This window comes from Pagrus pagrus (genome assembly GCF_965226575.1).
Source record: "Pagrus pagrus genome assembly, chromosome: 18".
Lineage (NCBI taxonomy): Eukaryota > Metazoa > Chordata > Actinopteri > Spariformes > Sparidae > Pagrus > Pagrus pagrus.
Window position 1 is genome coordinate 24151418 of NC_140202.1, and position 27433 is coordinate 24178850.

At 44.4% G+C, this 27433-nt stretch overlaps 1 protein-coding gene across 8 annotated transcripts in view; it reads right to left on the reverse strand.

The window, feature by feature from the left end:
- Nucleotides 1-27433, reverse strand: part of syne1b (spectrin repeat containing, nuclear envelope 1b) — a gene marked incomplete at its 3' end in the record, with an annotated part of 81667 nt that overhangs the window by 26155 nt on the left and 28079 nt on the right. For 6 of the 8 annotated variants that reach the window (XM_084382027.1, XM_084382025.1, XM_084382026.1 and 3 more), the window contains 63 exons: nucleotides 25846-25986; nucleotides 25586-25746; nucleotides 25274-25424; nucleotides 24266-24493; nucleotides 24089-24187; nucleotides 23687-23874; nucleotides 23406-23529; nucleotides 22963-23129; nucleotides 22632-22785; nucleotides 21889-22514; nucleotides 21588-21767; nucleotides 20941-21091; nucleotides 20612-20770; nucleotides 20019-20201; nucleotides 19782-19883; nucleotides 19498-19701; nucleotides 19123-19330; nucleotides 18909-19021; nucleotides 18588-18793; nucleotides 18355-18504; nucleotides 17956-18247; nucleotides 17693-17865; nucleotides 17301-17610; nucleotides 16833-16997; nucleotides 16206-16562; nucleotides 15965-16101; nucleotides 15502-15679; nucleotides 15229-15411; nucleotides 14869-15012; nucleotides 14212-14367; nucleotides 13727-13891; nucleotides 13468-13640; nucleotides 13121-13274; nucleotides 12884-13027; nucleotides 12554-12718; nucleotides 12106-12423; nucleotides 11698-11853; nucleotides 11436-11606; nucleotides 11022-11348; nucleotides 10772-10924; nucleotides 10336-10503; nucleotides 9898-10074; nucleotides 9641-9787; nucleotides 9428-9553; nucleotides 8441-8617; nucleotides 7946-8211; nucleotides 5635-7795; nucleotides 5182-5519; nucleotides 4936-5080; nucleotides 4617-4835; nucleotides 4270-4538; nucleotides 4010-4175; nucleotides 3574-3729; nucleotides 3320-3472; nucleotides 3008-3190; nucleotides 2775-2912; nucleotides 2382-2567; nucleotides 2130-2252; nucleotides 1817-1999; nucleotides 1346-1489; nucleotides 895-1083; nucleotides 538-678; nucleotides 107-220 (listed from right to left, as the gene is read on the reverse strand). In XM_084382027.1, coding sequence (XP_084238153.1) covers nucleotides 107-220; nucleotides 538-678; nucleotides 895-1083; nucleotides 1346-1489; nucleotides 1817-1999; nucleotides 2130-2252; nucleotides 2382-2567; nucleotides 2775-2912; nucleotides 3008-3190; nucleotides 3320-3472; nucleotides 3574-3729; nucleotides 4010-4175; nucleotides 4270-4538; nucleotides 4617-4835; nucleotides 4936-5080; nucleotides 5182-5519; nucleotides 5635-7795; nucleotides 7946-8211; nucleotides 8441-8617; nucleotides 9428-9553; nucleotides 9641-9787; nucleotides 9898-10074; nucleotides 10336-10503; nucleotides 10772-10924; nucleotides 11022-11348; nucleotides 11436-11606; nucleotides 11698-11853; nucleotides 12106-12423; nucleotides 12554-12718; nucleotides 12884-13027; nucleotides 13121-13274; nucleotides 13468-13640; nucleotides 13727-13891; nucleotides 14212-14367; nucleotides 14869-15012; nucleotides 15229-15411; nucleotides 15502-15679; nucleotides 15965-16101; nucleotides 16206-16562; nucleotides 16833-16997; nucleotides 17301-17610; nucleotides 17693-17865; nucleotides 17956-18247; nucleotides 18355-18504; nucleotides 18588-18793; nucleotides 18909-19021; nucleotides 19123-19330; nucleotides 19498-19701; nucleotides 19782-19883; nucleotides 20019-20201; nucleotides 20612-20770; nucleotides 20941-21091; nucleotides 21588-21767; nucleotides 21889-22514; nucleotides 22632-22785; nucleotides 22963-23129; nucleotides 23406-23529; nucleotides 23687-23874; nucleotides 24089-24187; nucleotides 24266-24493; nucleotides 25274-25424; nucleotides 25586-25746; nucleotides 25846-25986 — 13785 coding nt within the window. The remainder of the gene's footprint in view (nucleotides 1-106; nucleotides 221-537; nucleotides 679-894; nucleotides 1084-1345; nucleotides 1490-1816; nucleotides 2000-2129; nucleotides 2253-2381; nucleotides 2568-2774; nucleotides 2913-3007; nucleotides 3191-3319; nucleotides 3473-3573; nucleotides 3730-4009; nucleotides 4176-4269; nucleotides 4539-4616; nucleotides 4836-4935; nucleotides 5081-5181; nucleotides 5520-5634; nucleotides 7796-7945; nucleotides 8212-8440; nucleotides 8618-9427; nucleotides 9554-9640; nucleotides 9788-9897; nucleotides 10075-10335; nucleotides 10504-10771; nucleotides 10925-11021; nucleotides 11349-11435; nucleotides 11607-11697; nucleotides 11854-12105; nucleotides 12424-12553; nucleotides 12719-12883; nucleotides 13028-13120; nucleotides 13275-13467; nucleotides 13641-13726; nucleotides 13892-14211; nucleotides 14368-14868; nucleotides 15013-15228; nucleotides 15412-15501; nucleotides 15680-15964; nucleotides 16102-16205; nucleotides 16563-16832; nucleotides 16998-17300; nucleotides 17611-17692; nucleotides 17866-17955; nucleotides 18248-18354; nucleotides 18505-18587; nucleotides 18794-18908; nucleotides 19022-19122; nucleotides 19331-19497; nucleotides 19702-19781; nucleotides 19884-20018; nucleotides 20202-20611; nucleotides 20771-20940; nucleotides 21092-21587; nucleotides 21768-21888; nucleotides 22515-22631; nucleotides 22786-22962; nucleotides 23130-23405; nucleotides 23530-23686; nucleotides 23875-24088; nucleotides 24188-24265; nucleotides 24494-25273; nucleotides 25425-25585; nucleotides 25747-25845; nucleotides 25987-27433) is intronic. The other 2 variants (XM_084382024.1, XM_084382028.1) reach the window with 1 other exon arrangement.

A 27433-nucleotide genomic window follows, 5' to 3' on the forward strand; every position in this document is an offset into this window, starting at 1 on the left:
GTTGGAAGACAAATTGGACGATGTAAATGTGCTAAGTCTGAAAACATGATAACGGTCACTGAGAATCAATAAACCACCAAGCTGACGTCTTGTATTATTCACATACCACATTCTTTAATGTCTCCCATGAGCGCTGTAAGTCATCTAAGTTGGCCACAGACTCAAATGTCGGGTCGTATAACTCTTGGATTGGAGCTCTTGTGAGTGTTCCTCTTCCCATCTTAAAAAACACATTCGAACAGCGCCGCCATCAGACAAATTAGTTATGGAGCAGATGGTAAACAGAGAAAAAGACTCTGTAAAGCCCCCAAATTCATCAAATACAAGTTAGTCATGATGAATTGCAGGTGCAGGCGGAGCTATGGATTAATACTTCCCTTGATTTGTTTTTACCTTTTTTAATTTATCAATTGAATTTAATGATATGATTTTATTTAATACAAGGAAGATTGCATAAAATTTAGAGGAAGATTATTTTGCTGAAAAACCAGAGTGACTGGGAAAAAAGTTATCAAGAGGAAGAGAGAAGGTAGATACCTTGCTTATAGTGACTTCAGTGTGAGTGATGGGAGAAGGAGAGCGACAGACAGGAGGAGAAGATACCTCGCTGTTAGTGCCCTCCTCCCCCGACTCCTCAGTTACAGGAGACAGGAGGGTGTGACAGCGGCCAGCCGTCATCTGACACGCCATGCAAGACACATTAACAGAAGAGCAGACATGCGAGGTGGATTGGGAGAGATTAATCAGAGACGATGTGTTAGATAAAGCGGCACAGCGCACACTTTAAACTAAAGCCAGATATAGCAAAATGAGTCAAGAGGTTTATCAATTAGGCAAAGCAATTACTGATGATGCAGAGTGCTTTGTTAGCTTTGGTATATGAAGTTCTCTCACCATGACAGCTTGTGCTGAAGATTTCTTGGATTTCTCCTCCTCCATCTCCTGCAGCCCCTCAGGCAGTCCCTCCACATCACTCACTGTCAGCAGCATGGTGGCGTGTTTGGCCTTCACAGCCAGCATCTTGCATTTTGAGTTTAGTGAGGCGATCTGCTCCTGGTAACCTTTGATCTTCTGGGCCAGTTCCTATTAAAAAATACAAAATTTGCAACTTAATAGGCAAAAAAAGTTTTGTGGACTCTCACCTGACTTTTAATTGTAGATAATGACTGAATTTTTATTCTTGGGCGAACTTATCTTTTAAGATCTATGTTATTTATGGTTTCCTGTAGATTTTTAAACAAATGCATTTGCAAACACTGATGGCTTGTCCAGGGCTCCTTCCCCCAAATACCTTCCTTCCCTGTACAGGAAAGGTGGGCCAAGTAAGTAAATTAATGTATTGTACTTCATGGTGAAGGATCTGGGCCTGCAGCTCCTGGATGTTGTTTGTGGGGATCTCTCGGTCCTGAATGACACGGTGTGCTTCCTCTATCAGCCCCTGGAGGTCTCTCACTTCCTGTTCATACTGCTCGTACTGCACCACTGCCTCCTGGATAAAGAAAAGAAATTGCTTTGTTAGTGTTGAATGAATAATTCTCCAAAATGTTGAGTACTCCACTAAAATATGCAGAGAATCAGGTGAATTATTTGGTTTAATTAGAAAAGAAATTGGTGTCATAAAAACGTCACCTGAAAAATGTTATGTGTTGATTTGATTTGCTTGGGGCCTTTAAATCCATCTTAGAGGCTGTTTACTCAGCAGAATTCAGTTAAGTTTGCCTTTCTACAGACACCATGCATTGCATATTGTGTCAGAATGCAGGACTGACAGCAATATGATTTCACTGTGTTGCAGAGATAGTGCCCCCTACTGTACCTGCAGGATGTTGCATTGCTGAATGGCCACGTGCTGCAAGTGACTGGCCTCTTGCTGCAGACGCAGCGCTGTGCGGCAGATGGCGAGATTCGGCATCACCTCCTCTGGGACCTGCAGAGCACTCTGACACAGCTGCACTGCCTGCACCTGCTGCTTGAAGCTCTCCATATCTGCCAACAGTCGCTGTAAAAACAGGGAAAGTTTACACTGTGTGGAACTATTAACAAGCTACAATGTACAAAGTAAGCAGCCAAGGTGCTTTAAGACGAATTAGAAGTCATATTGTGGATTATTTTGAATATGCTGTGGTTACTTGTCTCTGAGCCAGCTGTTCTTTGAGGCTCTGGCGGGCCAACTCTGGTGAGGTCAGTGTGGCTTGGACCTGCTCCAGAGCAACATGCAGGGCCTTAACTTCATACTCCAGGGCTTCCATACTCTGAGGACATATAGCACAAGGTATGAGCTACAAGTACTAACACTCCTTCAGGGAAATTCTAAAAGTCAAAATATAATAAAAACAGGAAGAAAGGGGATTCATAAATGGTCAAAACAAGTCAAATTGTACCTTATTTGCATCCTCCAAGCTCTGCAGCCGAATCTTGATGCTTTGCTGAAGCTCCTCAGTGTGTCGACTGAGTTCACAAACCTGCTGGCTCAAAGTCTCAACCTGCAGCACCTCAGACAGAAGCTCCACTTTCTCTGCCATTGATTCCAGGTCTCCATGGAGCTCTCGAGACTCACGAAGGACAGCCTAAACACAGGACAACGAGGGAGTGAATGAAAGGCATGTGTAGATCGGTCTCCTGATGTGTCTGTGAACTGTGCATGGATAATCATAAATATAGCTGAAATGTGGAGGAGGATAGAGAGCCCAATAACATTTCTTAAAAAGGCAAATGACTGTATTTGAATATCAAAATAGAACCTCTGAGGATACCCTTCTGGACCCCAAACCCACCTGATACATTCGTATCTGCTCCTGCAGATGAACAGAGGAGTTCCAGATGATGTTTGCCCTCAACAGGCTTCTGGCTTTCTCCGACCACCTCACAATGAAGTCCAGCATCTCATTATACTCATCCAAATAGCAGACAGCCTGAGGAGCCAAGATAAGAATGTTATAGCAGAAAAAATAACATTTTAGGAGCACAACAGCTGTACTATGTACAGGAGACCTGAAAAAAGGTAAACCTTTTTGAGCCAGTTGTTCCTGCAGTCTGCCAGCCGTGATGTGTGGTGATGCATCTCTGATAGCTTGCTGATGGCGTCGCCAAGCTGTTTGGCCAGCAGGGGGTTTCTGCGGCCAAAGTCTTGCACAGCAGCATCCAGTTCTGAAAGGGTGCGACCACAACTGTCCAAGTCCTCAGCCAGGCTCTGAGAAAAAGAAATGAAACAGGTCTAATTTTAAATCCTGATAATATGTTAAATTATAGTTTAACGTAGTATGTCAAACCCAACCGTATTGACAACTCTTTCACAGTGAGACCAAGAGAGTGGACCCACCTTGACCTCCTCTTTGGCATGATCAACATCAGGAGACTTTTCCTTGAATTTAGCGGAGATTGCTTTGAGTTTCTCAGAGATGTCATGGAGTCTTGAGCTGAAGTCCTCTTTAATTTCTCTGGTTTTCTGAATTTCTCTCTCTTTCGAAAGAACCTAGAAAACGCCAAATGTAGAAATGTCAACAAATGCCACATGACTACATTCTGTGAAGTGTTCCATTGCGGGATCTTAACATATTTTAGATGATACAGTACCTGATCTTCAATCGCACCCAATGCGAGTGAGACCTCAGCCAGCTGCATGGAGATTTCAGAGGGCAGTATGGTGTAGAGGTCCAGGTACTTGCTCTGTTGTTGCTCTGCCAATTTATCCACATTCTGACGATACGTGATCACTTCTCCATGTACAACCTAAACGCAACAAATGGATGACAAATGTAATGTGTGTGTTCTGTTTTCTCAGAAACAAGAATGCTCTTGGGGGTTGACTGTAAAATCAGAAAGATATTTCTCTTTTTAAAGGTACAGTGTGTAGGATTTAGTGGCATTAAGCAGTCTTCTAAATGCCTCTGTAGATATATAAGACTCATTCTAAGGTAACAAAAGCACAATAATTATGAAATTTCTATTGTCATTTTGCATCTAAATCCCCCTGAATTGTACATACTGGACCTTTAAATGGGAGATATACCTCAAGCTCCTGCAGCAGAGAATCGATGTCTGGTGTGGGATTGAGAAGAAGCTCCCTGGACTCCTGAATCCAGGCTTTTACAACACTAAGTTCCTTCTCCACTTCCTCTCTGTCTCTGAGTTCCTGAGCTGCTTGAGCCCGCTTAGTCCTGGACTGTGTCAGGAGGCTGGAGGCGAAGAGAAAAATGACTCAATTTATTCAAAAACATCTCAATTAAACGAAACAAATGATGGCATCAGCTTTGTAGGTTTGTCTTTTACCTTTCCATGTGGTCTTGCACAGCTCTGATCTCCTTCAGACTGGGCAGTTCATCCTGCTCACTTGTTGGTGAAGGCACTTCCACGTCATGCAGCAGGCTGAGAGCATACTGGCGCAGCAGCATGAGGGAGGAGAGCTCTCTCTCCAAGTCTTGACTCAGCAAGTCGTGTTGGTCCAACAGAGACTGCAGGGTGGCTTTGGAGGCCTTCTCCACGGCACTGTCAGGGAAACGACTCTGGAGCTCATCACAGACTGCTCTCACCTTCACCATCTGTATGAAATGGTTATGAAAGTTCAGATGCAGGTAAAAAGCTATATCTTTATTTATTTATGAAATCAGTCTGTGTACCTTTTCTCTAAAAGTCCTCCATTCCTGCGCCGTGTCCTCTAGTACTCTCTCCTGTCCTCTGGCTACGCTTCGCAGGCGTGTCCAGCGCTGCCACACAGTGGTCATCGAGCGACTGATGGTGGCCTTGCTGGCATCACTCCCCACCAGCTCAAGCTGGGCAGCTTGCTCCTCCAAACCACTCAGCTTCTCTTGGAAGCCACTCACCAGTGATACAAGCGACTGACAAATCAAGAGACAATAAACAAATTAAGTGCATAACATTCCAAGAGGCACCACCCCTTTTATGTATGGAAAATAACTTTGTTTTGGTTTCTCATACCCGATGACTGCAGAGCTTATCTTCAGCCTCTTGGCTTGTGGCTGCCTTTGCAGTTGAGAATTCAGTCAGCTTCTTTTCAGCCTCATTCATGAGCTCAATGACAGTCTGCCTCGCCTCCTGATATGATTTCCACTGAGCCACACAGCTAAGAAAAACAAGAAAAAAAACATTAGAGGATGAAATGCCATTATTGACAAAATGTCCATATTGTCACTGTGCACCATTACTCATTTTGTTTTTTACAACCTGTGAAGGACATCCTGATGACACTGCAGCTGATCTCGAACCTCCGCACCTCTCTGCTTCGCTGACTCAATGCTCACACGGAGCTGCTCTTTAGCTGTGGGGTTGACCAGGTTCTCCAGCTGAGGCAACAGAGCCTGCAGCTCCTCCAAGTGGATGAGGAACTCTTGCTCCGTGGTCATGATGTCCACCTGCTGCCGGAGACACTCCTCGTAGTTCTCCACGTCCACACCCTGGCTTGCCTGCTGCAGGAAGGACACGGCATCCTCCAGCCATTCACAGGCTGACTGCATCCTGAAGTGGTACTTCTGGCACAACACCAGGGCGTCCTCCAGGGTGATCTTTACATAAAAGCAACGAAGACAAAAAACTTTAAGAACTTCTGAATTCTAAAGATTCTGAATTCACTAAAATGAATGAATACAACGTTTTTTAGATTATTGAACGTAGCAGTACCTGTTTGGAGCTGAGTGCTTTCTGAACGTCTGCCTGCAGCTTTGCCATTTCTTCTAAGCTGGTATCTACGTGCTCTGGGACGAGCTCATTTGCGCTGATGTGCTCCTGTTTCTCCCTGCTGCTCAGAGCAGCCACTATCCTCAGTCGCGATTGTACTTCCTCCTGCATGATTTGCTGCTTTCTGATCTCCTCCTGCACCTTCTCCACCCTCACATCAACAATCACAGCACAGCCCAGTTCATCCCTGACCTGCTGCAGCCAGTCCAGCGTCCTTTTCATCTCCGTCTCAAAGTCTTTACTTTGGACAAACCTGACCTCACACTCTTCAATCAGTTCACCAACTGCAGCCTGCAGAGATCGCAGCTCGTCCTGCCACAGAACCACTTGTTCTTTGGAGGCATCATGGGCTGCCTGGTCCACGCGGGGTGCAAGAGTGTCCATCTGCTCCATGAGCCTTGACAAGTGAGAGTTGGCACTCTGCAGACTCCCCGCCAGAGCGTGGTAGTTCTTCAGCCTCTCCTCAGCTGACTGCGTCTCCGCATTCACTTTTACCAGCTGCTCTTTTGTGGCCTTTAACTGAGAGTCAACCTGCAAAGCCATTGCCTTGTGGTCTTCAAATGACTCCAAGGTCTCATCCAGATGTTCTACTTTCTGTTCGGTCAACCTCTTCAGGCCGTTGTACAGGCTCACAAGCTGAGTCATTTCCTCTGGGCGCCATGGTTGACCGGTGCTACGAAATCCCTCTTTCTTCTGGTTCAGCTCACTCACAGCTAGACCCAGGTTGCTCAGGTCTGCTTGGATTGCTTTGTAATCACTCTGCAACCTGAGTACCTCTTCTGTTTGCAGCCCGACGGGCTGTGTGCCCAGATTATTGAACTGTTCTTCGAGCTCTTTTAGTGCTTTATGAGTTACATCTATGAAGGAGGTGTACTCATTCCTCGTGAGAATGGCCTGCTGGATTTTCTCCTGTTTTTCTTTGGCTAGTGCTAATATGCTATTATACTGCTGGGGGAGGGTGTTGAGCTTCTCATCCAAATAGCAGTGGTCTACTTCATTCAAACTAGGCAAGATTTCTTGGCCAGCTCTTTGTACAATCAGGAGGAGATTCTCGTATTCAATTGCCTGCTCGACTATATGTTGATACTTTAGCAGCTGCGCTTCCAATTCAGCATCTCCAACCATCAGATTGATTTCAGGGAAGGTGACGATGTCAGCTTGTTTAATCCACAGGCAGATTTTCTCCAAATCAGTCTTGAAATACTTTCTAGAGACAAATACTTTTTCCAGCTCCTGAAGTTTCTGGCCACATCTATGTAATGTTTTGTCAAAGATGTTTTGTAACTCCTGCAACTTTGTGAGAATCTCATTCCTCTCCTCCTCGCTGGCGTCCCTCATCAGGTCCCTCCCCTGAGACCACAACGAGGTCAGCTCGCTCTGATAGGCTTTCAGACTGCTCTGGATGTTTCGACATGTTCTGACCTGCTTGGCCAGGTCATCAGGTAACAAAGCGATGTATTCCTCTGACTGGGCCTTCTTCTCATTCTGCTGGACCCAGGAGATAGACTGGTTCACAGCCATCAGGAACTGTGTCCTCTCTGTGAAGGCCTTGCTGAGGTGTTTCCTGCGCTGCACAACCTTCTCACTCAGAGATTCCACCTCACATTGAGTGTCTGCAATAAGCTGCTGCAGACGTTGCCGTTCACTGAGGCCCAGCCGGGCCAGCACCCTGTCAGCGTCGGCCATGGCCTGTGATAACAAGAGCTGCTTGGCTTCCAACTCGCTGCAGATGCTAAGGTGGTCAAACAGGAAGCTTTGAGCCAGCTCTGGAGGAGGACTCATCTTCATGGCCTCAGACAGGGCAGGCTGCTGCTCCTCCGCCCAGTCACGAGCCTCTCTCAGACGGGCCTCCACTTGGCCCATGTCTTCAAGGGTCACCACTGAGTCCTGGATTTTCTTCTCAATGAGGTTTTGCATCTGAGACCATCGCTGCTCAAAGTGGCTGATCTGCTCTTTCACCAGTTCCTTGTCATCCAAGTTCAAATGTTGGATGACTTTTTGTTTCTGTTCCTTGAGGTCTTCAAGAGTGCCCTTTTGTTCCTCCAGAGTTACGGCAAGCTTCCGTAAAGCTTCCAAATGCTGAGATGAACTTTCAGCATCCGTTCTGTGACATAAAAAGAAAAGAAAAGAATTACACAAGTGTTGTGTGGGAGATGTGACTTTTTTGGCATCGTTCCTGTCAAGAAATTATTAGAATCACAGCACAGCGGTATGTGATAACTCATTTTAATGTATACTTGATGTACAAACACACCTGGCCAGATTGTCCCACTCTTTGGACACCTGTTCAAACAGCGCCTCCACTGCAGTGATACAGTCGTGGTATTCTTTCGACCTCTGCAGGTCCTCCTCTCTCTGGCTCTGCAGCTTGTTCGCCTGGTGACAGAGCTCCAGCCAGGAATGGCTCAGACGGTCGAGCTCTGCGTGTTCCGGAGAGTCCTGGCCGCCAGTCAATCTGCTCACAGTCTCTGTCATCTTGGTCAGGACACTCTGTTTAGACTGCAGTTGCTGGCTGCATTCCTGTGTGAAAAGCAATATACTGGATGGTAACCCAAAATACATCCAAACAGTAAGCAGATCCCTCTTTAATCCCTCAAACCAAGGCCAAAATGTTGGATTAGATAATAATAACAAAATCACCAATAGAACCATGATGAGACTGCGCTGGATAGTGAAGACTGGATAGACATATAGTGTATATTGATGTGTGCCTTGTCAAGGGATTAATGGTTATGATACTGTTCCCCACCTTGGCTTGTGACAACATATTTTGAGCTATCTTGGTCTCCAGCTCTGCCGGCCGTCTTGAGAAGCTGAGGAGCTGTTGCTCCATGTCCTGGAACAGGCTGCTCAGATCTTGCTTCTGTTCCTTGATCTCCCTCCAACCCTCTGAAAGCTCCTGGGCACTGGACATCCTTTCCTCTATCTGCAAAAACATGTTTGCCTTCCTACAGTCAATATTTGCAGAACTGCATATTTAAAAAAAAGCCAATCAGTAAAGATTGTACAGGTCAATCTTTGCTGGGCTGAATCAGAAACAATAGGTTTGTTAGTATATGGTCAGACTTTGTGAAAAAGTTTTATATCCAGAAAGAGATGAAAAGCATATGACCCAAATTTTAAACCAGCGCCTCAAGGTTTGAGACACAGACAATGATAAGACATGGTATCAGATTATATTCTTTATTACTAGAGGATAAAAATATGGCCGAGAGAGATAAGATTTTCTTCTTGCAAATGCAGCAATATTATGTAAAGATGGTGAAGGGACTGGGCAAGGAAGAACCGTCTGTTGTTACTGATGTTTATTAAAGCATACACTTCATAACCCACCAGACAGATTATTGGGGACTCGTATCTAAGGATGTTTTTGAAGAAGAGGTACTCGACAGACTACATAAAAACTCGCAAAACTGGGAAAGAGAACTTGATAATAAAATCTCTCTGAAGGAATCAGTTCTCATCATCCAAACCCAAATGACAACTATGAATTCACAAAGTTGGTGAAAACTTTTGCTGGAAATAAAACCAAAAGAAACAAAAATGAACCAAAATTCTCACGGTAGCAAGCAAAAGGGCAACTACAAGACATTATCCAGCATTAGTTGGACTGTGTGCTAGCAGGGCGCCGAGAAAATTAGCATTTCCTCATGTAATCAAAATCAGTCAATTCACCAAAGACTCCTTATTATGACACACAAATGTACAGTGGACAAGGAGGTGACAAATTACTGACCGTGAGTTTGATCTGCTGGACCTGGGCAGCTGCCACTCTCACAGCATCATCAGACAGGTCACACACAGAACACACCAGGTCCAGGTAAGTGCTGGCCTGCTCCTGAAGGGCCCTGTAGTGCTTCACCTGCAAAAGTAATGAACCCACGATAAGTGAAAGAAAAATACTTTATCACCATCACTGCTTCCAAGAGTAGTGAGTAGTGTCAGTTACCTGCTTCAGTGCTTCCTGCAGACCAGATGGTCCCTGATCGTTGAGCTGAAGCTCCTCCTGCACTGCGGTGAGCCAGGTTTGGCACTGCTGAAGAGTGTCCTGATGGTTAACGTGTTTCTGCAGCTCCCGGTCCAGACTCTGGTACACCTGTTCGACAAGGTGAGGTAAAACTTTATATGATGTAATACGTAAATGTAGGGGTCTCCTAGTTAAAGAAAAATAAGAAGAGAAGAGATCTGTAGTCTCGTATTACTCACACGCTGGGCAGTGCTGCAAATGGCAGAGTAACTGTCTCTGGTTCCCTGCTGGTGAGCCTGGACTTGTTGACTGATCTTAGCTTGAACTTGGTCCGTACAACTGGCTACGAGATCTTCTCCTTTCTGCTTCAAGCTGGTGAGACGCTCCTCAAAACTGGCTATCTCCTCCATTATTGCCTGAAAAAGAACGGTCAAGTGTTCAAAATACGGACTGGAACCTTCAACGCCAACTCATCCAGAATTCAGAGATTTTCTTAAGTAATAGGTATCAAACAGAGGTAGAAAACCTGTGGTCTACACCTTACAAAAATCTACCTATGGAATAAAACCATTGAACACATACATACATAATATTACATAGAATATAACAATATAACTGCACCACTAATATTACAGGACAAATTGTAAACTCTTATAACACAGTATGGTCCAGGTCACCTTGTGTCGGGCAAGTTGCTGAGTGGCCATCTCCATCCCGCTGGTCTGCATGGAGTCTGAGGTGACCAGTCTGCTGGACATCTGTAAGAGCCACTTCTCAGCTTCCTGCAATTCACTGTTGTAAACCTCGTGCTCCTTCACCCACTCCACAAGGTTCTGGACCTGAATCTGAAGCACAACACACAGCCAAACACAGAGATTCAAGTAGCCGTGTGACATGTTGCTCCAATATGTGTCTGCTAATATTCCAGATGTTTGTACTACATGTTTGGATGAGAAAGGCGCTCTACTCAGTGTGAGTATGGATGCTTCATCGGTGAAGATGATGATAAGGGAGTTTTCTGATTGTATTGGTCTGGAGATTAAGCAATTAAGTACAAAAACTGCTGCCTCACTATATAACACCTCATTAGAAACAGCAGAGTAGTGCTCATACCTTAGCTGCCAAGCAGAGATCTTGATAGTCAGCCTGCATCTTTTTCATGTTGTCACTTATCGTGGCGTCGTGGACGATGTCGAGCAGGGCCTCTCCTTTCTCAAAGACAGATTTCACTGCTGACTCATGCGACTGCACTGTCTGCTGGATGGTCTGCACATATGGGAAGTGAGCAAAACATCACAGATACAATTGTTTAGTTTCCTATCACTATTTTTTAGGAAGAAAAGCTTAACTGGTGTTAAATTACCTTGTACTTGGCTAGCTGAGCCTTCTTCTGATAGAGTTCAGCTTTGGGCTCTACGCTTGATGCTAAAAGGTTCTTGGTCTCCATCAGCCACTGGGCCTGGCCCTTGTATTTGTCCATGAAGTCTTTAGAGAGTGAGATGCATTTCTCGAGGGAGCTGTGCTCTGTGCGCAGAGCTTCCATCAACTCCTTTAATTGGAGGAGACGCGTGTCCACCTCCTCCTCCAGCTGCTTTGCTTCAGGTTCCTCCAAGAATGCCATGGCTCGCTCTGTCTTCTCCCTCATCGTCTTCAGATAAGTGTGACCTTGCTCCATGTCTGCCTGCAGAGCCTGAAAGGTAAAGAACATGTTGGTATTTTTATTATTGCAAAAAGACAAGCAAACAATAATTTACAGAAGGAATGTTGCAGAGTGTACCTCTAGTTTTTTCATTTTTCTCTCCATAGCGAAGCGATCCACTGCATCAACACTGATGGCCACGGTGCTGAAATTATTCTGAGCTGTGCTAAGCCAGTCTGAGAAGGTGCCAAAGACACACTGAGCCTCTTCAATGCAAGACACCTCCTCCTGGAGCTGTTTGATCGTCTCCTGTAACATAAAGGAAGAGGGTGAAGAATGCTACTTGACACCTTTACAATTATCTGTCAAAATACAGATTTACAGAAAAGATTTGTGTTACCAGTAAATGGAGTAGCAGCACGTGGTAGCGGGCCGTAATCTTGGTGGCTCTGGTACTGATCTGGCTGCTAATATGAGTCTCATCCAGAACCTGCTGAGCCAAGAGACTGAGGCCCTCCATCTCCTCTTGATAAACCAGCACTTCCTCCTGCCAACTCTAAATATACAAGGATGATTAGATATCTGAATAAACCCTAATTATATTCCAACATATTCATTAGACTGACATTCTACATTTATTAAAATTACAGATGAAATCAAATGAACTGTTGCAAGATTCTTCTTTTGATTCTGATGAGACTGAAGTGACCCACATTGATTTAAAATACAGTCACAGCAACTGACAGAGCGTTGAAACTACACATAACGATGCATGTTTGGGCACAGCTTCTGTGCATGTAACACTAACCTTTATCAGCTGGAGTTGAGCATCTTTGGTGGCACGGTCAGACCGCCGGTGGCTACGCAGTTGTGCTTTGGTCTCCATGCCCTTTAACCAGCTGTCAAGACGCTGAAACTTCTGCTCCATCTGCCGGAGTTTGGCCAGCGCACTGTTCAGCTGAGCGCGAGTGTCGGCAAGCCGGGCCTGGTACAACCTCCACTCCTGCTGCAGGGTCTCCAGTGCTCGGTCTTCGATCTGAGGCAGGCCCCAGGGAATGACCAGCTCTCGACTGACCAGCAGGGTGTTGAGCAAAGCCTGACCCTCTGTGCAGTGCAGCTGCAGTTCCTGTAGTTACACAGATGTGGTTGTGCACTTTTAAAAAATATACTGAATACAACTTCTGGTTATGTAGCAGTAGTAGTTATAGTAATAGCATTACACATTTCATGTTATATTTATTTATACATTTTCAGACCTGCAACTTCTGCAGAGTTTCCTCCAGCATATCAACATCTCCCTCCAGTTGAGTGTAGCAGCCGAGCTTCTCTTGTTCTTGTTCCAGCCAGTCCTCAAATGCATGAAGCCCCCTCTGATACTCCTGGTGCGATTTCACCAGCTCCTCTGCTTTGCCTACTGCCCTCTATGGAAGCAATGAGGACAAGGACAGTTACAATGGATCATTATCATAAGAATGGGTCTCATTTGTGACACTACAGTTCACTTTGGTAACTCCTTTAACACAGCTACACAAAAATAAACTGTATTCATTCACTCGTTGACACTAGGCACAGTCTGCTTTTATTACCATGCCGTTGTCTTTGATATTGTTATAGCGCTCTTGCAGATCTTGGAGCTCCAGCTGAGTGACAAAGTTCTCGGAGATACTGACGCTCTTTGCAGTGATGGTGTCCAGCAGGGCGTTGTGGCTGAGCACTTCTTCATACAGCAACTGCAACAGAGAAGGGGCGTTTTTCAAGTTAATACCAGTTATAGTTCGCTATTCATTTGATAGTATGCAGTATGACTGAGAGGATTGCAGAACCTTGGCTTTGCTCAGATTAGCAGTTTTGTCTCTCATCTCTGGGCACTGTTTATCAGTAGGGTCAAGACTCTCCTCCACACGCTCCATCCATGCCACAAACTGGCGCACATCCTCCTGGTAACTGGTCCACTGAGACAGGGAGCCTTCCAGCTGACTGATGATTTTAAAGAGTACAGTTTAGTCAGACAGTGTTGCACATGACATGGCAAAAACAGTAGCAGCAGCAGGTACAGTAGGTGCTGCGTACACTTTCCTCTTTTGAGTTTGGAAAAAACCTTTTGTGGAAGCTACGAAAATGCTTCTTGAAAAACATGCTTAGATGTTGTTAATTTTCGCCGAGCACAAACCTTTTGCATTGGATTGAGGCGGAGAGGAGGGCATCCCAGGAATCTTTTAGGTCCTGAATTTGTTTCTGGACTGCAGGCACTCCCTCAGCTGAGGTGTTTCTCTGCACTGACTCTCCTCTCGTGATCAGCATCTTCAGCTGGATCTCCTTCTCCTGACGAGCTGTCAGCAAGGCCTGATGAAGCAATCACACGTGCATTTATTAGACTACAATAATTGGTATTCAAACCAATTAGGGAAAACACCAGTGACTTTTTATACCTCCAGCTTGATCATCCTGCTATCAAGAACGTTTTTGTCAGCAGTGGGAGCGCAGTAAGTCTGCAGCATGTGGCTGGTGTCAACCACCCAGTTCTGCAGCTCCTTCAACCCTTGGGAGAAAAGCTGGTGCTCAGTGACTATCCGGTCAATCCGTGATGCCTTCTCCTGCAGAACCACCAACCGGGACGTTACCATTTAAGTTTTTTGTGAAATGAATCCATAGTAGGCTTAAAATGATAATTTCATGCAGATTCTTAAAAGATTTAGTACAAAAGACATACAATAAACAAGCTAGTAATACAAATGTATAAGACTTACAGTAACAAAAGAAAGAATTTAGTGTTTAATCATGGTGAGTTAGTACCGTCACTGTTTAACATCTGTAAAATAACGTTAAGTCAGAGCTCGATCCAGTCTAGTGCCTCTGCCTCCTCTCCAGCTCTACCCCCAGAAAAAGCCCCAGTGCACAGTAGGCATTACTGTACCTTGGTCAGGTTGGTTAAAGCTAGGTACTGAGCAGAGAGCTGCGAGACACGGTGCACAAAACCCTTGCCGGCCGCGTGTTCATCCCACAACAGCTGGGCCTTCTCTTTCAGCCTGTTCAGCTGAATCTTGTGAGAGGCTAACTCCTCAAGCACAGACTGGAAGAGCACAAGCAGGTTATCAAAGAGGCATGCAAGCTGACACACGGATAAAAGACAGTTAAATTCAGACAGGCTGAGGGGTTAGAGATGGCAACATGGCAAAAAGAAAAGCAGATGAGATATTTGGCCGATGTTACTGTTGGTAAAGCTCTTGGTGGTCATGACGTGCAACCAAGGCGTCTGGCAATAGCTGGTAGACAGTTTTAAACAATTAATAGATTCTCAAAGCAGTTCCTCTGTAAATGAGCCAAGTATTAATCTTTATGATAGACACTGTTAAGAGGACATGTGAGAGTAGCAAAGAGGAGCAGAAATATGGCAGTATTCCAAAAAGTAAGCAACTGGCAGTTAGCACAAGCAGAAAGATTAGCAATGCTAAAACACGGTAACACAGCTAGAATGCTGAGTTTCTGCAAATGACGAGAATAGTCTCGAGCACTGAGTGGTGGTTGCAGTTGAACATGGGTTGTCTTGAACATGATGGATGGATATTAGTACCTGTAGCTTGTGAAGCTCTTGCTTCTTGGCTGTGAGATCGTGGAGCCGCGTGCTGCTCTCCTGAACAGCCAGCTCTGTGACATTCAGGCACTCCTGAAGAGGCTCAGCACTCGCCTCAAAATCTTTCATCTGGGACAAAAGGTTCTAAAACACACAAGATATAATGATGTAACGATGTATGATATAGAGAAACTGTTCCTTAACTTAATGCCCCAAATTTTACACATTAAAGTTTTTTTTAGGTCGCGAAGCCAACACCAACCAACCCACCCTTCCTGTGTTGTCGCGACTTGAATGTGTCAATACACTTTTTTTCAATAACAGACTCTGATCAGTGACAACAGATGTTCAGGTGCTTACTTGTAGACTTGTCTCTCTGTTGTGCAGGCTGGACATTATATTCTTCCAGTCCTCTCTGGCAGTGTTCATTTTCGCCCGAACTGCATCAACTTTGTCTTTAGCTGCGATACTGGAGATGAGCTCACCATTCATAACCACAGCGCTCAGCTTTGACTGACCTTGCTCTCTATCAATAAGAAACTCCTGAGGAGAGAAGAAGAGGTGAGACGATAACTCCCGCCTGTAGCGTACGTGCCTGAATGTTCCACAATAGTTGATTTTTCTGTGCTGTACCTGAATTTTCTGCAAGCTAGACGAGGCCTCATTGAGATTTTGAGGAGCGTCGAAGCACTTGGCCGTGTTGATCTTGGTATTGACCAACCACTGCTGGAACTCTCTGAAGGATGAGCGAAAGCCTTGTTCAAGCAGCTTCTCTTTGCTCTGGCACTCCCTGGATGCTTGTAGACTCAGGCTACAAACAAGTCAAGAAGACAAAATCAACAATTTTTACTCTACATTATGTATCATCAATTTGTAGATCCATAGATTTTTGTAAGTGGTTTTCTCTCAGTTTGTTTGACCATAAGGAGGCATTTAAGCTTGTGTATGTGTACTAAAGTGTATCATCATGTCAAGTGTTTCTACTATGTTTTCTTCAGTTTTCAATTCAATTCAGTTTGTTGTCAAAAAGAACTAAAAAATCCAAAACAAATATTGACATTTAACATGTTGGAATCAGAGAATTTGACTTCCTCACCTGTTGTAATCTTTAATGAGAGCAGACACTCTCTCAGACTGAGTGCCCATGTCTCTGGAGAATCGGCACAGATCATTGAGTTGAGTCTTCAGACTATCAGACATCGGCTCAGCTTTGACAAGCTCCTCCAAAGTGTCCTGTGTGGAAAACAGCCACAAAATTCATTACCATAAGCATCTCATATTGCTTGTTTCCCGTTGACGGTGGCTTATTATTGGAGCTAGCCTAAGCCGAGCCCTACCTTTGCTATCTGCCAGCCTTTGACAGCCTCCTCTCCGTCGTTTTTCCCCGCCGCTTGAGACAACCGCTGACGCCAGTCCTGAAGCTGACGGTTGAAGTCCCGCAGGTCCTGCTCCAGCTGTGTTGACCGGCTGCTGAACTCTTGTTCAGAGCTGGCTATCTGGGATAGTGCGGTCTCCAGACTAGCCCGTGTCTGCAGAGCTCCACGTTCCCACTGTTCCCATGATGACAAGAGGGCTGCCTCCTCTCGCTCCATAGCCTCGTAGCCCCCTGAGCCAGTGTGATCTCTTGCCACCGCCCCACTTCTTTGAACCCGGCTCAGTCTCTCTCTACCTCGCTGCTTAGAGTCAAGCAATTCCTGGAAAGGTAAAAGAAATGGAAAATTTCAAAAATCAGGTAACTCTTCTCCACTCCACTAGAAGTCCTGTATTCAACCCTTGCAACAATAAAACTCATAACTGACAGTCAACATTGCAAAGGAAATGAGCACACAGACAGCTTGACAACAATCTGAGCAATACCCTGTATTCTCCTGCTGAGTCAACACATATCTGACTTTAATATTAAAGCTCATGTGTGGGGTGTCACAAAAACAGCATTTTATCACTTAACAGCTGAAGTTCCTTACCTGGACCTTAGAGAGCTTTCTTTTAATGGAGACTGAGTCTCCTGACAGGTCTGACCAGCGCTGGAGTTCCTCTTTTGCTGAAATCAGCCAGTCATTGAAATCTCTCAGAGCATCGAGGTACTGCTCATGCTCAGACACAATGGTTTGCATGGACTGCACTTTACCCTTTGAGGAAAAAAAGACAATGTTAACACCAACTACCAGATGTGAATGTGTCAAATAGAGTCTGCAAGTATTTTATTTTATGTTAAAGCATAATTCAGTTCAGGGTGACTGGGATGGGAGTTTGCAGCCTTGAATGTTTGCATGGTCAATCACATTTAGAGTCAATTTAATATACTGTATTCACTTTTTGTCTCAACTTGTTTCAACTAATCTCTGTGGCAGACCCCGTTTCTTTGGAATGAATCATCTAGTATACAACAATTATTTGCAAGTACTATTCAAACTAGCATGTATTTAGATCACCTTGACAACAGCTGAGATATCAGCAAAGTGTGCATTTAGCTCCGCCCTCGACTCTGGTCCAAAGGTCTGGTCCCCAGTTTTTTCGTGCATCTCCACTGCTTTGTCCGTCAGGCGTGACAGTGCAGCTGCATGAGCGTCCACGTCAGCCTGGATGGCTCTGAGGCGCTCTAGCAAAACGGACTTCTCTTTGAGGCCTGGCTGCTGAGGCAGAGTCATCCCCAACTCCTGCTCTACCGACTCCATCCACTGCTGCAGTTGGCTTTTATTTTCTTGGAAGCTGGTCCACTGGGCCACTGTCCACTCAAGACGACTGTGGACAATAATAACACGTGATAAGAAATGAAGAAGTGCATTTAGCCTCGATATGACCTATGGTGTCAGAGGGAGTTTACCTGTGGCAGCTCATGGAAGTCATCAACATATTTGCCCAGGCATCCTTCAGGCTCTGTAGCTGTGAACAAATAACCTCCTGCCCCTGCATTCTGTTGTGCTTCAGGACCTGTTCTCCTTTCCCTACAGTCATGTTGAGCTTCACCTCACCTTCTCCCTTCATTAGCAGAATATCCTGCATGAATAAAAACAGCATGAATGAACTATGGGAAAACTATAAAATAATTTCTATGATTCAAAATGCTTCCAAAAAACATTCACTGACCTGTACAAGACCAAGTCTTTTCTCCAGAGTCTCTTTATTGCCGACCGTACTGTTGAGTGACGCCAGGCGCTCCTGGACTCCGTTAAGCCAGGTCCAGGTTGTCTGCAGAGTCTCTTCAAAGGCCTGTTGCTCCTGTAAAGTGAGCTGGCAGCTGCGCAGTCTCTCTCTCACACGTCTCAGCAAGGCCTGGTGCTGCGACTGTAGCTGAGCAGACACTCTCGTCTCACTACCGTCACCTCGCCCACCTTCATTCAGCGCCTGTCCCTCTTGACCTAAGCGCTCAAATGAATCTCTGCATGGAAGGAAGAAAAACGTTTAAAATTGCGAAAACATTATCAGGACATTGAGGACATTTGGAGACAATTAAAAAACATGTATTTTCTTAGTAAATACACAGACCTTTCTTTGAGCACTTCCTGCTGATATTCCTCCACCTGCTCGAGGACAGCCTTCTCAGGACCACGCTGTTTGGCTTCCAGCAGATCTGTGGTCATCCTCTTTTCCATGTGCTCCAACCACCACCTGAGCTTCTTAAGGCGACCCTCAAAGCTACAAGGAATTTACGATGCACTGATTACAAAATGGCTGACTTACAAAGTCCTAGAACTAGTTTGTTTGTGTGAGTCTCTTACCCCTTCATGAGAGATGCGCTGTCTTCCAGGATCTGTTGGTTCTGTCTGCACTGCTCCACAAAGCTGTCCCAGTCCTGCTGGATGGAGGACAGGTGCTGCTGGACTTGCCCAGCGCTGGCTTTGGGAAGATGAAGTAGGAGCTTCTCTCCTTCCTCACAGACCTGAGTGAGACGTACCTCACCCTCCTCCACACGATCCATGGCGCCCTGACAGATAGACAGTTTTGCTTATTCTTTCATCTCACCAGCTGGAGATAAGAGCATGTTCCAAATTCTACCTTCATCCCCATCAAAGACTATGATTTAGTGATTCCAGTTTTACCTTTAGTTTCTGTAGTTTTCGTTCCACAATTTGAGTGTCTCCCGATCTGTCAGAGCATTCTTTCACTATCTCCCTCTGCTCTGAAAGCCAACGATGAAACTCCTGAACCAGATCTGAGGAGGCAGGAGAAAAGAGAGAATTAATTACCACGTTGAGGGACAACTCAAGAGCAAAATTACACATTTCAGTCAGATTTGTTTTTCAAATTTCTCACCATTGAACTGCTGCTGAAGACAGTTCTGCAGTGACACCAGCGTCTTGGCAGAAAGCTGGTTCACAGACTCGTAAGTCTTGATGAGGTCAGTGAGAGCTGAACCCAAACCAGCCAGCTCCTCAGACGGATATTTTCTACACAGGGTGTTGAGGCTCTCCCTGGTGGAGTCAATGCTCCCCTGCTGATTTTGCAGCTCTTTCTGGAGGTCCTTCAAAACATGTTCAACAATGGTGATTAGTTTATTAGCTTGCTAACATTCTCATCTCTGTCTTCTATAAGAAACGAACGGTTGCCTATCTATAACACCAACAACTCAAAAACCAGTGACAGTGGCAAGAGCTGTATATTTCTGAATTATTGTTATTTGTGCTGCACCTTCACTCTGCAGATGTCCTCGGGATCCGATCCAGTAGGAGAAGAAACGAGAGAATCCTCCATACTTTTGAGCCACGCAGACATCTGTGAGATGTAGTCTTCCAGCTGTTTCCTCTGGAAAGTGAAGTCCATGAGGTTTCCCCTGGCCTGCTCATGGAGCTTCTGAACTGTGCTGATCTTTTTACGAAGGTCATTCTCCAGCACCTGATGAGAGTACAATGTATTGTGAAATACAGTATAACCACAGAAAAACACAATACACAGATGATAATCATCTTTTGTACCTGTAGTTTAGCAGGTGTCTCTTGACTTTGACTGCACTTTTTCAGTTCTGATACTTTGCTCTGCAGGGTTTCAAGTTTCTGCTCCTTCTCGACCATTTCTGCCTGTGGATGTATAAAATGAGACAAGCATATAGTATACACATTCTCAGTTGCTTTGTTTTGTTTTGAGATACAATAACCTGTGATTGTGGCTTCACTTACAGTACTATTTATTATGACATCATCATGAAATCTTACCTGTAGCTTAGAGAGCCTTCCCGACACCTTCTGACTGTCATTGAGGTTGTTCAGGCTCTCATTTAGTTCGATCACACAGCTGCTTGTCCAACTCTCAATGTCCTCGTTGATTTTACGCACGTCTTCCCACAGTGTCAAACTCTGGTTCAGGCGTTCAATGTTGTCATCGATCTTCTCAGACACCTGGGAAGTGGATCAAATCAGTCAGAAACGTTGAGTGTCTGTAGTGCATCTGGCACTTTTGTCTGGCAATTGCAAAGCTCTATATTGAAGTTTTGTTAATCAATTTCCTAAACCAACACATACATTTGTATTTGGCAATTACATGTATTCTGATTCTGATTTTGAGGTGTTGAAGAGTAACAACACGTCTAATTTTTCCCAGCTGAGAACTGTGCCACAAACCTTATCACACAAAAAACACATCAGGTGTCTTTTGTGTGTTTTTTTTTTAATATCTAACGCCATATCAAATTTGGTGTGAGGACATGGAGCAGAAACCATCAGTTGGTAAAAATGCTTACTACTCTCTGCCTCCATTGTATTTCAAAACTATTAAAAGCACATTATTGACTCAGCTCAGTCGAACTTACATCCAGCCACTGATCAACAAGTGTCTCCATGTCATTTTTCAGCAGTTGAGCATCACAGTCAGGGATCTTCTTCAGTTCAATCACCAGTTGCTTTCCTTTACTGGAAAACTGGTCCAATTCATGTTGCTTACTGGCCATCTCGATCTTCACTGCCTCGTGCTACAGATGGAGTAAAGACGGCAAAAATTTTAAGCGGTCTGATGAACAGGCATACAAGCAGAACCCAGAACTGAGATACTGGTTTCTGGATTTGTGTAATAAACAGTTTAATAACATGAAAGTGAGATGAGGCACATTCCAAAAAAGATTACACAAAAAATTGACCTGACCTTCGTCAGTGACCTCCTTGTTTCCTCATGGTCCTTCAAAACAGAGCTGATGTCCACCAGAGGTTCGGTGCGCTCAATAATGCTGCTGATGGAGGTTTTCAGGGTTTGGTATTCTCTCATCAGCTCAACAAGAACAGTGCACTGCTCCTGTCTGTCAAAGAAAGAGATTGACATTAAACATACAATAAACTCCATAACAAAGGATATAAAGGTGAAAAAATAAATACGAACTGGCAGAGAAGTCATTTTTTCAGCCATTTGCAGATTAAGTGCTGTGAGATTTCAGATTGACGCCGTTTTTTCCAAGTGCAACAAACTCGTAAGTGGTCAGTGTAAAAATGTTTTTCTGCCAAACATTATGTTTCATAATCCTTTAGTTAGTGTAAGTGAGAGCAAAGGGAGTTAAAATCTTTAAAAGCTGGTTCTTGACTCATTTACATCTGCAACAAAGGCAAAAATTATTTTAAAAAATGCCACCTCCACATCATCTCTTTCTCCTTGTTTTTGTGGAGTGTTATACTGTATCTCATTACTGAATAGCAGCTATTGTTTTCAGTATTATCTTTAGCTTTTACCATGTACCTCTTATAAAATTCAACATTCCCTGACTCAGTGGCATGAAAAACCCTCTTCCGCTCCTTCAGTACCTCTCTGTAATGAGCTTCTTGGTGTCCTCCCATGTAGTCTCCAGCAGACTGATTTCCCTCAGTACCTCTCCAGCCAGCTCAGCATCTCTCTGGGCCAGCTGGTTGCCCTTGTCCCTCAGCCACTGCTCCTCATGCTGGTGTGACTGTAGCTCATCCTCCATCTGATTAAAGAACCTGAGCCTGACAAACAGCGGAGGTCATATGTTACTACTGCACATGTTCTCAAAATATAAATAGCCCCAAGTTTTGAATCATAAAAATCTAAATCTAAAATAGATATTGCTCTGATTACACTCTTTACCTCTGCTGTAGTGCATGCAGGCTGGGCTCTTTGAAGCTCTGGTGGTCGGCTTTCTCTTCAATGTCCTCCACAGCTTTGAGCAGCTGTTCTTTCCGCTGTCTAAATGAGGTCCACAGAGCCCCCAGGGCTTCTGCTTCACTCTGCTTGGTACCAAGCAAGTTCCTCACAGCATCCAGCTCAGCACTCAGTGAATCAGCCAGCATGCGGCATGACTTACGGGAACCCTCATCTGCACCAATGTGTAGATGGCTTTTGCACAGACTGCTGTCTAGATTGACAGCTAGAGTCTCGAGCTGGCTGATGTCTGGGATAATTGTGGCCAGTTCCTGCTGCAGCTCCTCTACTTTTCCACGGTCCCAGCTCCCAGCACTCTCCACAGTCTGCTTCAGACCCCGCAACACCCCTGCAGCCACACCGTGGGTCTGCAGGAAAGCCTCAAGTCTTTCGAGGCACTCTAACTGGAGCTCCGCTATGTGCTGGGCCTCCTGGTGGGGCTGCAAACAGCTGTCTGCTCTGCTGCGGAGGAGCTGTGCATCACTGGGCTCACAGAACTGACAGAGCTTCTCAGTCTGCTGCTCCAAGCTCTGTCTCACACTGGACTGCTTCTGTAAGGCCACCTGGGTCTCCTGTCAAAGGCAGTTGATAGAGGATCAGTTGTTGCTCTGAAGAATGATGCTATTTGTTTGCAAACTGACTAAGTGGCTCTGAAAGGAGAAACATCTTGTGGGTTGTGTGGCTCTTACCTTTACTTGTGTGGTGGCGGACTGCAGGTTGCTAATGTTGACTTGAGAAGCTGAGTGCAGATTTGAGAGCATGGTCTCACTCCACTGGGAGAATTTGAGCAGCGCCTGGTCAAACTGCTCCACCAGAGAGAGGTGGTTCTGAAGCTCTTTGATTCTGGGAGACAAAATGGCAGCATGATGAGTAAAATCAGTAAAGAAGGGACCTAATATTTCTACTGTATAACCACCTTTGGTACACCTGCAAATGCGAAACTGTTGTAATCACGCTGCACTTCCTTCCTCAGACACACCATGGCATGTGTTTTTTTTTAATTTTCTTATATTATCTTACCTGTGAGGAATGACTTCATTTTGAACATGCAGTCTCTTGTTCAGGGTCTCCAGCTCGTCTTTCAGCTGCCTCACTCTCTCTTCTGGTGCAGTAGGGCACAGGGATGTCACCAAAGATGCCAATTCAGCATGAGCAGGCTCAAGGGACTGGACCTCAGAGTGTGAGGCCTGCAAGGAACACGTAATTTTCTTACAAACTTAAAATATGTTCTCTAGTTAGGGTCATGTAAATGTGTATTTGCGTATCTGCCTTTTGTTCATCATGTTGTGGGGGCAAAAGTCTGTTCAAATTTTAGATATGGGGACAAAAAACCTGCTCTCCACCAAGGTCCATGGATTTTTAACCATTTAATTATTCGGTTATTTAAATATCTGCAACTAATTTTTAGGGGTAAAACTTGATTTTAGATGTGTTATGGAGGACTATGTGTGTATGTACTGTACCTGCAAATCTTGTATCTCTGTGCGGAGCTTGGATTTATCAGCCGACAGACACTGACTCTCCGGTTTGGAGGCAGATTCACTCCTCTCCAAGCAGGAAACAAAGTTTGAACGCTGTTTCTCATACCTGAAACACACCGATAGAAACACTCTTGTCTCAAAGAGTAAAAATTGGATATAATAAGAGAAACGTATTAACTAACAACACTCCTGTCCAGGATCAACCAGTGGTCTTATTAACTGGCTTTAATTGTGAAATGAATGGTCTGTTTAATAGCTCTTACTTTTGCCAAAGAGAAAGCAGGTTTTCCAGAGAGCTCTGTTTGTCCTTTGCCTCCTGTGTGTATTGCTCATAGCTGGTGTTTAGTGCTGTCACAGTCCTCTCAGCTTGCTCTTTGTCACTGAGTCTTCGTGCACCAGCTGACAGAGACAGCAAGGTTCCCTTCAGCTTTTCCAGATGCTGACAGACATCCTGGGGGACATCAACACAAGACGGTGACTCACACGGCATTACCTGTCAGCTGGAAGACTTGCACAGTAACAAACGGCTGGCACTGTGCTAAGCTTTGCAGTTCATTTTCAAAAACTGTTGGCATGTATAGTTTTTAAAATTAGCGATGCAAAGTGAATGAAAACAATAGTTTCCTTTCAGGTATTTTTTTTTTTTTCATCAAAAGTGAACACACCATGTAGTTTTGAAGGGCTTTGTAGGTCTCTGATGAGGAGGTGCAGGATTTGATAGGATGCTCCAGTTTTGTGTGCAGCTCACTGAGAGATGCTTGCACCTAGGAGAGAAAACAAATCAAAACTGTATGCTCTACTCTGTACACTGTTGTGATATCTTAAGTAATAAGTCTATTTACCTCCTCGAGGCTACTTTTGAACTTCTGCTGGTGAGAGGAGCTTTCCTCCAGCTGTCCATCAAGCTGCTGTACGCTCTCCTTCAGCTCCTCCCAGTACCTGCCGATTTGGGTCAGACGGGCCTTAATGCGAGCTGCTTCCCCTGAGGATACAAACTGGGCCAGTGCCTGGGAATCTGCCTCCAGCTGAGAAGGAACCTCAGACCGCTCCTGAAGCTCTGCACCAACAACCTGGATGCAAAAAAATATTTAAAAAAACAGCAAGACTGAGATAATCACTTATCAAGACTGACGATCTGATCACAAGTGGAAATGTCTAAGTCCATCACTTTGCACTTGCCATTAACATGTGTCTCAACAAGCAACTCGAGTGACAACTTGAATCTTCAATTGTTGTAGCCTGTATTGGTTACTGTTTACTGTAAATGTTGTTGTCTTTCATACGTTTTGTTTAAATGGTGGTATCAATTGAAAGAGACATCAGCTGGCAGACAGGCTGTCACAGCGATGCCACAACTTGACACTTTTTAACAGGAAAGAAACAACTTAATGTGTTGCATTTAATGTCGAATGGAAACAAAAGCATGAATGATTTACAATCTGCCATCGACATTTTGCATTTTTTAAAAATTTCTCCTCACTCAACAACTCTTAAAATCATGCAGTTTGTAAGGGAGCCTGGGCATATTGTGGTTACTAGTTCAGTGATAAAATCAGTTGAAACAAATAGCGTGTTAGACTTACACGTCATCCTAACAGGAAACATTCATTTAACTAGCATTTCGTGACAGCTTGAGGTTGTCAGCACCGAAACCGCTTAGTCAAACACAAACCACAGACTTCATGAACAGTTACTGCTCTCCATTTGTGACAAAGACAAAGGAGGGAGGCAAAAAAGAGACAGTCTGTCAGCACTTCAGGAAAAGGAGGCCTGTGTTGTTGCATTCTAACACTTTAAGACAGCTTTGCTGATTGGCTAAGATTGCTGCTTTATCATACACCATACTGTACCTTTACTGTGTTGATCTGTTGCTCAAGAGGCGAAGCAGAAGATTTGAGTGCATCTAGCTGCTTTTCTTTGTCAGATATCCACAAGGAAAAGGCTTCAAATCCAGCTCCAAACTTATCCCACTGACTTTTCATGTCTTCCAAAGTCTTGACACTGAAACACAAGAGCATGAATTATAAATTGGATCAGGAATAGTTGCAAATAAAGCTTGATAATCAAGTACCAGATAATTGGGTTTACTACAGGGTCCTTGAGATTGTGTTTAATTATAACATCATCTGGCATCATAATGTATTTTGAGTCCATCCTCTTACTCTTTTTTTAATCCAGCCTCTACTTTGTCCACTTGCTCACTGAGGGAACGAGCTTGTTGTAAAAGCAGAGTCTTGTTCTTTGGACCGAGCTGGATTTCTGTTGCTCTCTTCAGCAAAGTGTTCATGTGTGAGGCCTCTGCTTCACACTGCTTCAGCAACACCTATTTACAACGTAAACAATATTGGTGATATTTTCCATTTGGCTAACATACATCCAGTAGTAAAAATGTCAAGAATAAACCAAAGTAAACTTTACTCACTCTGGCCTGGTCGAGTTCAACAGCGAGGCTCTCTGGGCTGCTGAAGTTCAGGTCTCTCTCCATCGATGAGCGGGCCTTGTTGACAAACTCGTGCACTGCCTCCTGCTGGCTGTCAAACTCCTGCCAGGCTGCCAGTGTGACCTTAGGATGACAATGCCAAGAAATCATTGATATCAAATCAACTTCATATGGCACAGCTTGATAACAACCTCCTACTTGGTCCACTGGCCTCCAAATTAAAGCCCTCAGCCAGAAATCTTAGTGTTATATTCGATTCAGACCTTAAAATAGATTATAAAATGGATCGTTTTAAGTCTGCACAATGCTATGTGCATTAATTTGTACTAATATCAATACTATGTAAAGTGATAAATGTGCAAATGAATGATTTTGCAAAACAAAAATAGTAAAATGTTACACAAAGACTGACTTTCTAATGACAGTAATCCCAGATCAAGTTCACTACTAAAAGCCCACACTGACACACGATACATGTACTGTCAATCCAGCTCCAACCACTTCATTACGTATGCAGACGACACCACCGTGTTTGGCTCTATCAGCAGTGGTGATGAGTCAGCATAATGACAGAGGTAGCACAGCTCATGTTCTGCAGGCACCTCGCCCCACTGGTGCTGCAGCAGAGGTTCTGCCGCAGCGTCAGAAACATCAGATGTATTGATGTGCACCCTTCTGAGAATATTTCACTGCGATCCATAGAGCATCATAACACAGCAACGTTTCCATTTCAAGGCTCCCTCCTTCATCCCTGTATGCGTTCTATAAAAGCACCATCAAGGGTGTGATGACTGACTCACTGCCTCGCTATCTTCGAAAAGGAACAGTAAAGCCTCAGAGGGCAAGTCCTTCCAGCAGAAAACATCAATCAGACCTCTCTACCCTCCATTCAGGACAAGTTTCCACAAATGCTGCAGCTCCAGCACCTCCTGCATTAACAGGAATCCCTCTCCTCCTTCCCATGGTGGAACTCTTTTCCATCCACAGAACATTAGGAACATCTGACAGGGTTTACTTTACTTCACTTACTAGACTTTTCTTTACTTTACGTGGCAATCAGAACTTTTACTTTACTACACGACTACAAATGCATATTATAGCAGAGGTGAAATAGTGTCTACGTCAGAACAAATTCTTACACTTAACTGACATAATATTAACCTTCAGAAGAAATGGCCAGAGGCGCTGATTCTATATTTAGTGGATGAGGAAAGTCTTGATGCTGTCAGGATTCAGCTTAGAGGCTGACAGTGATTGACAGACACAATATCTTCATTTCACACTAATTAAACAGAGACGTTTGTTGCTAAAAAAAAAGATAGTGGTCTGGGTTTTTAGAAGATAGAAAAAGTAAAGACAAATAAGTCAGTCAGTCAGTTCAAAGTACAGAAGCCCTGAGAGGCAAGCAAGAAAAAAATGTTATCTCGCCTGTATTCATGATTGAAGAACAGGTGAAAAAACACCTGTTTTTGCCAAGATAATCTTTCTAAGTTCCATAATTTGTTTTTCATCTCTGAAACAGGTGGAGGAATAAAATGTTTTTCCAAATGAAAAAGAAAGTTTTGCCAAG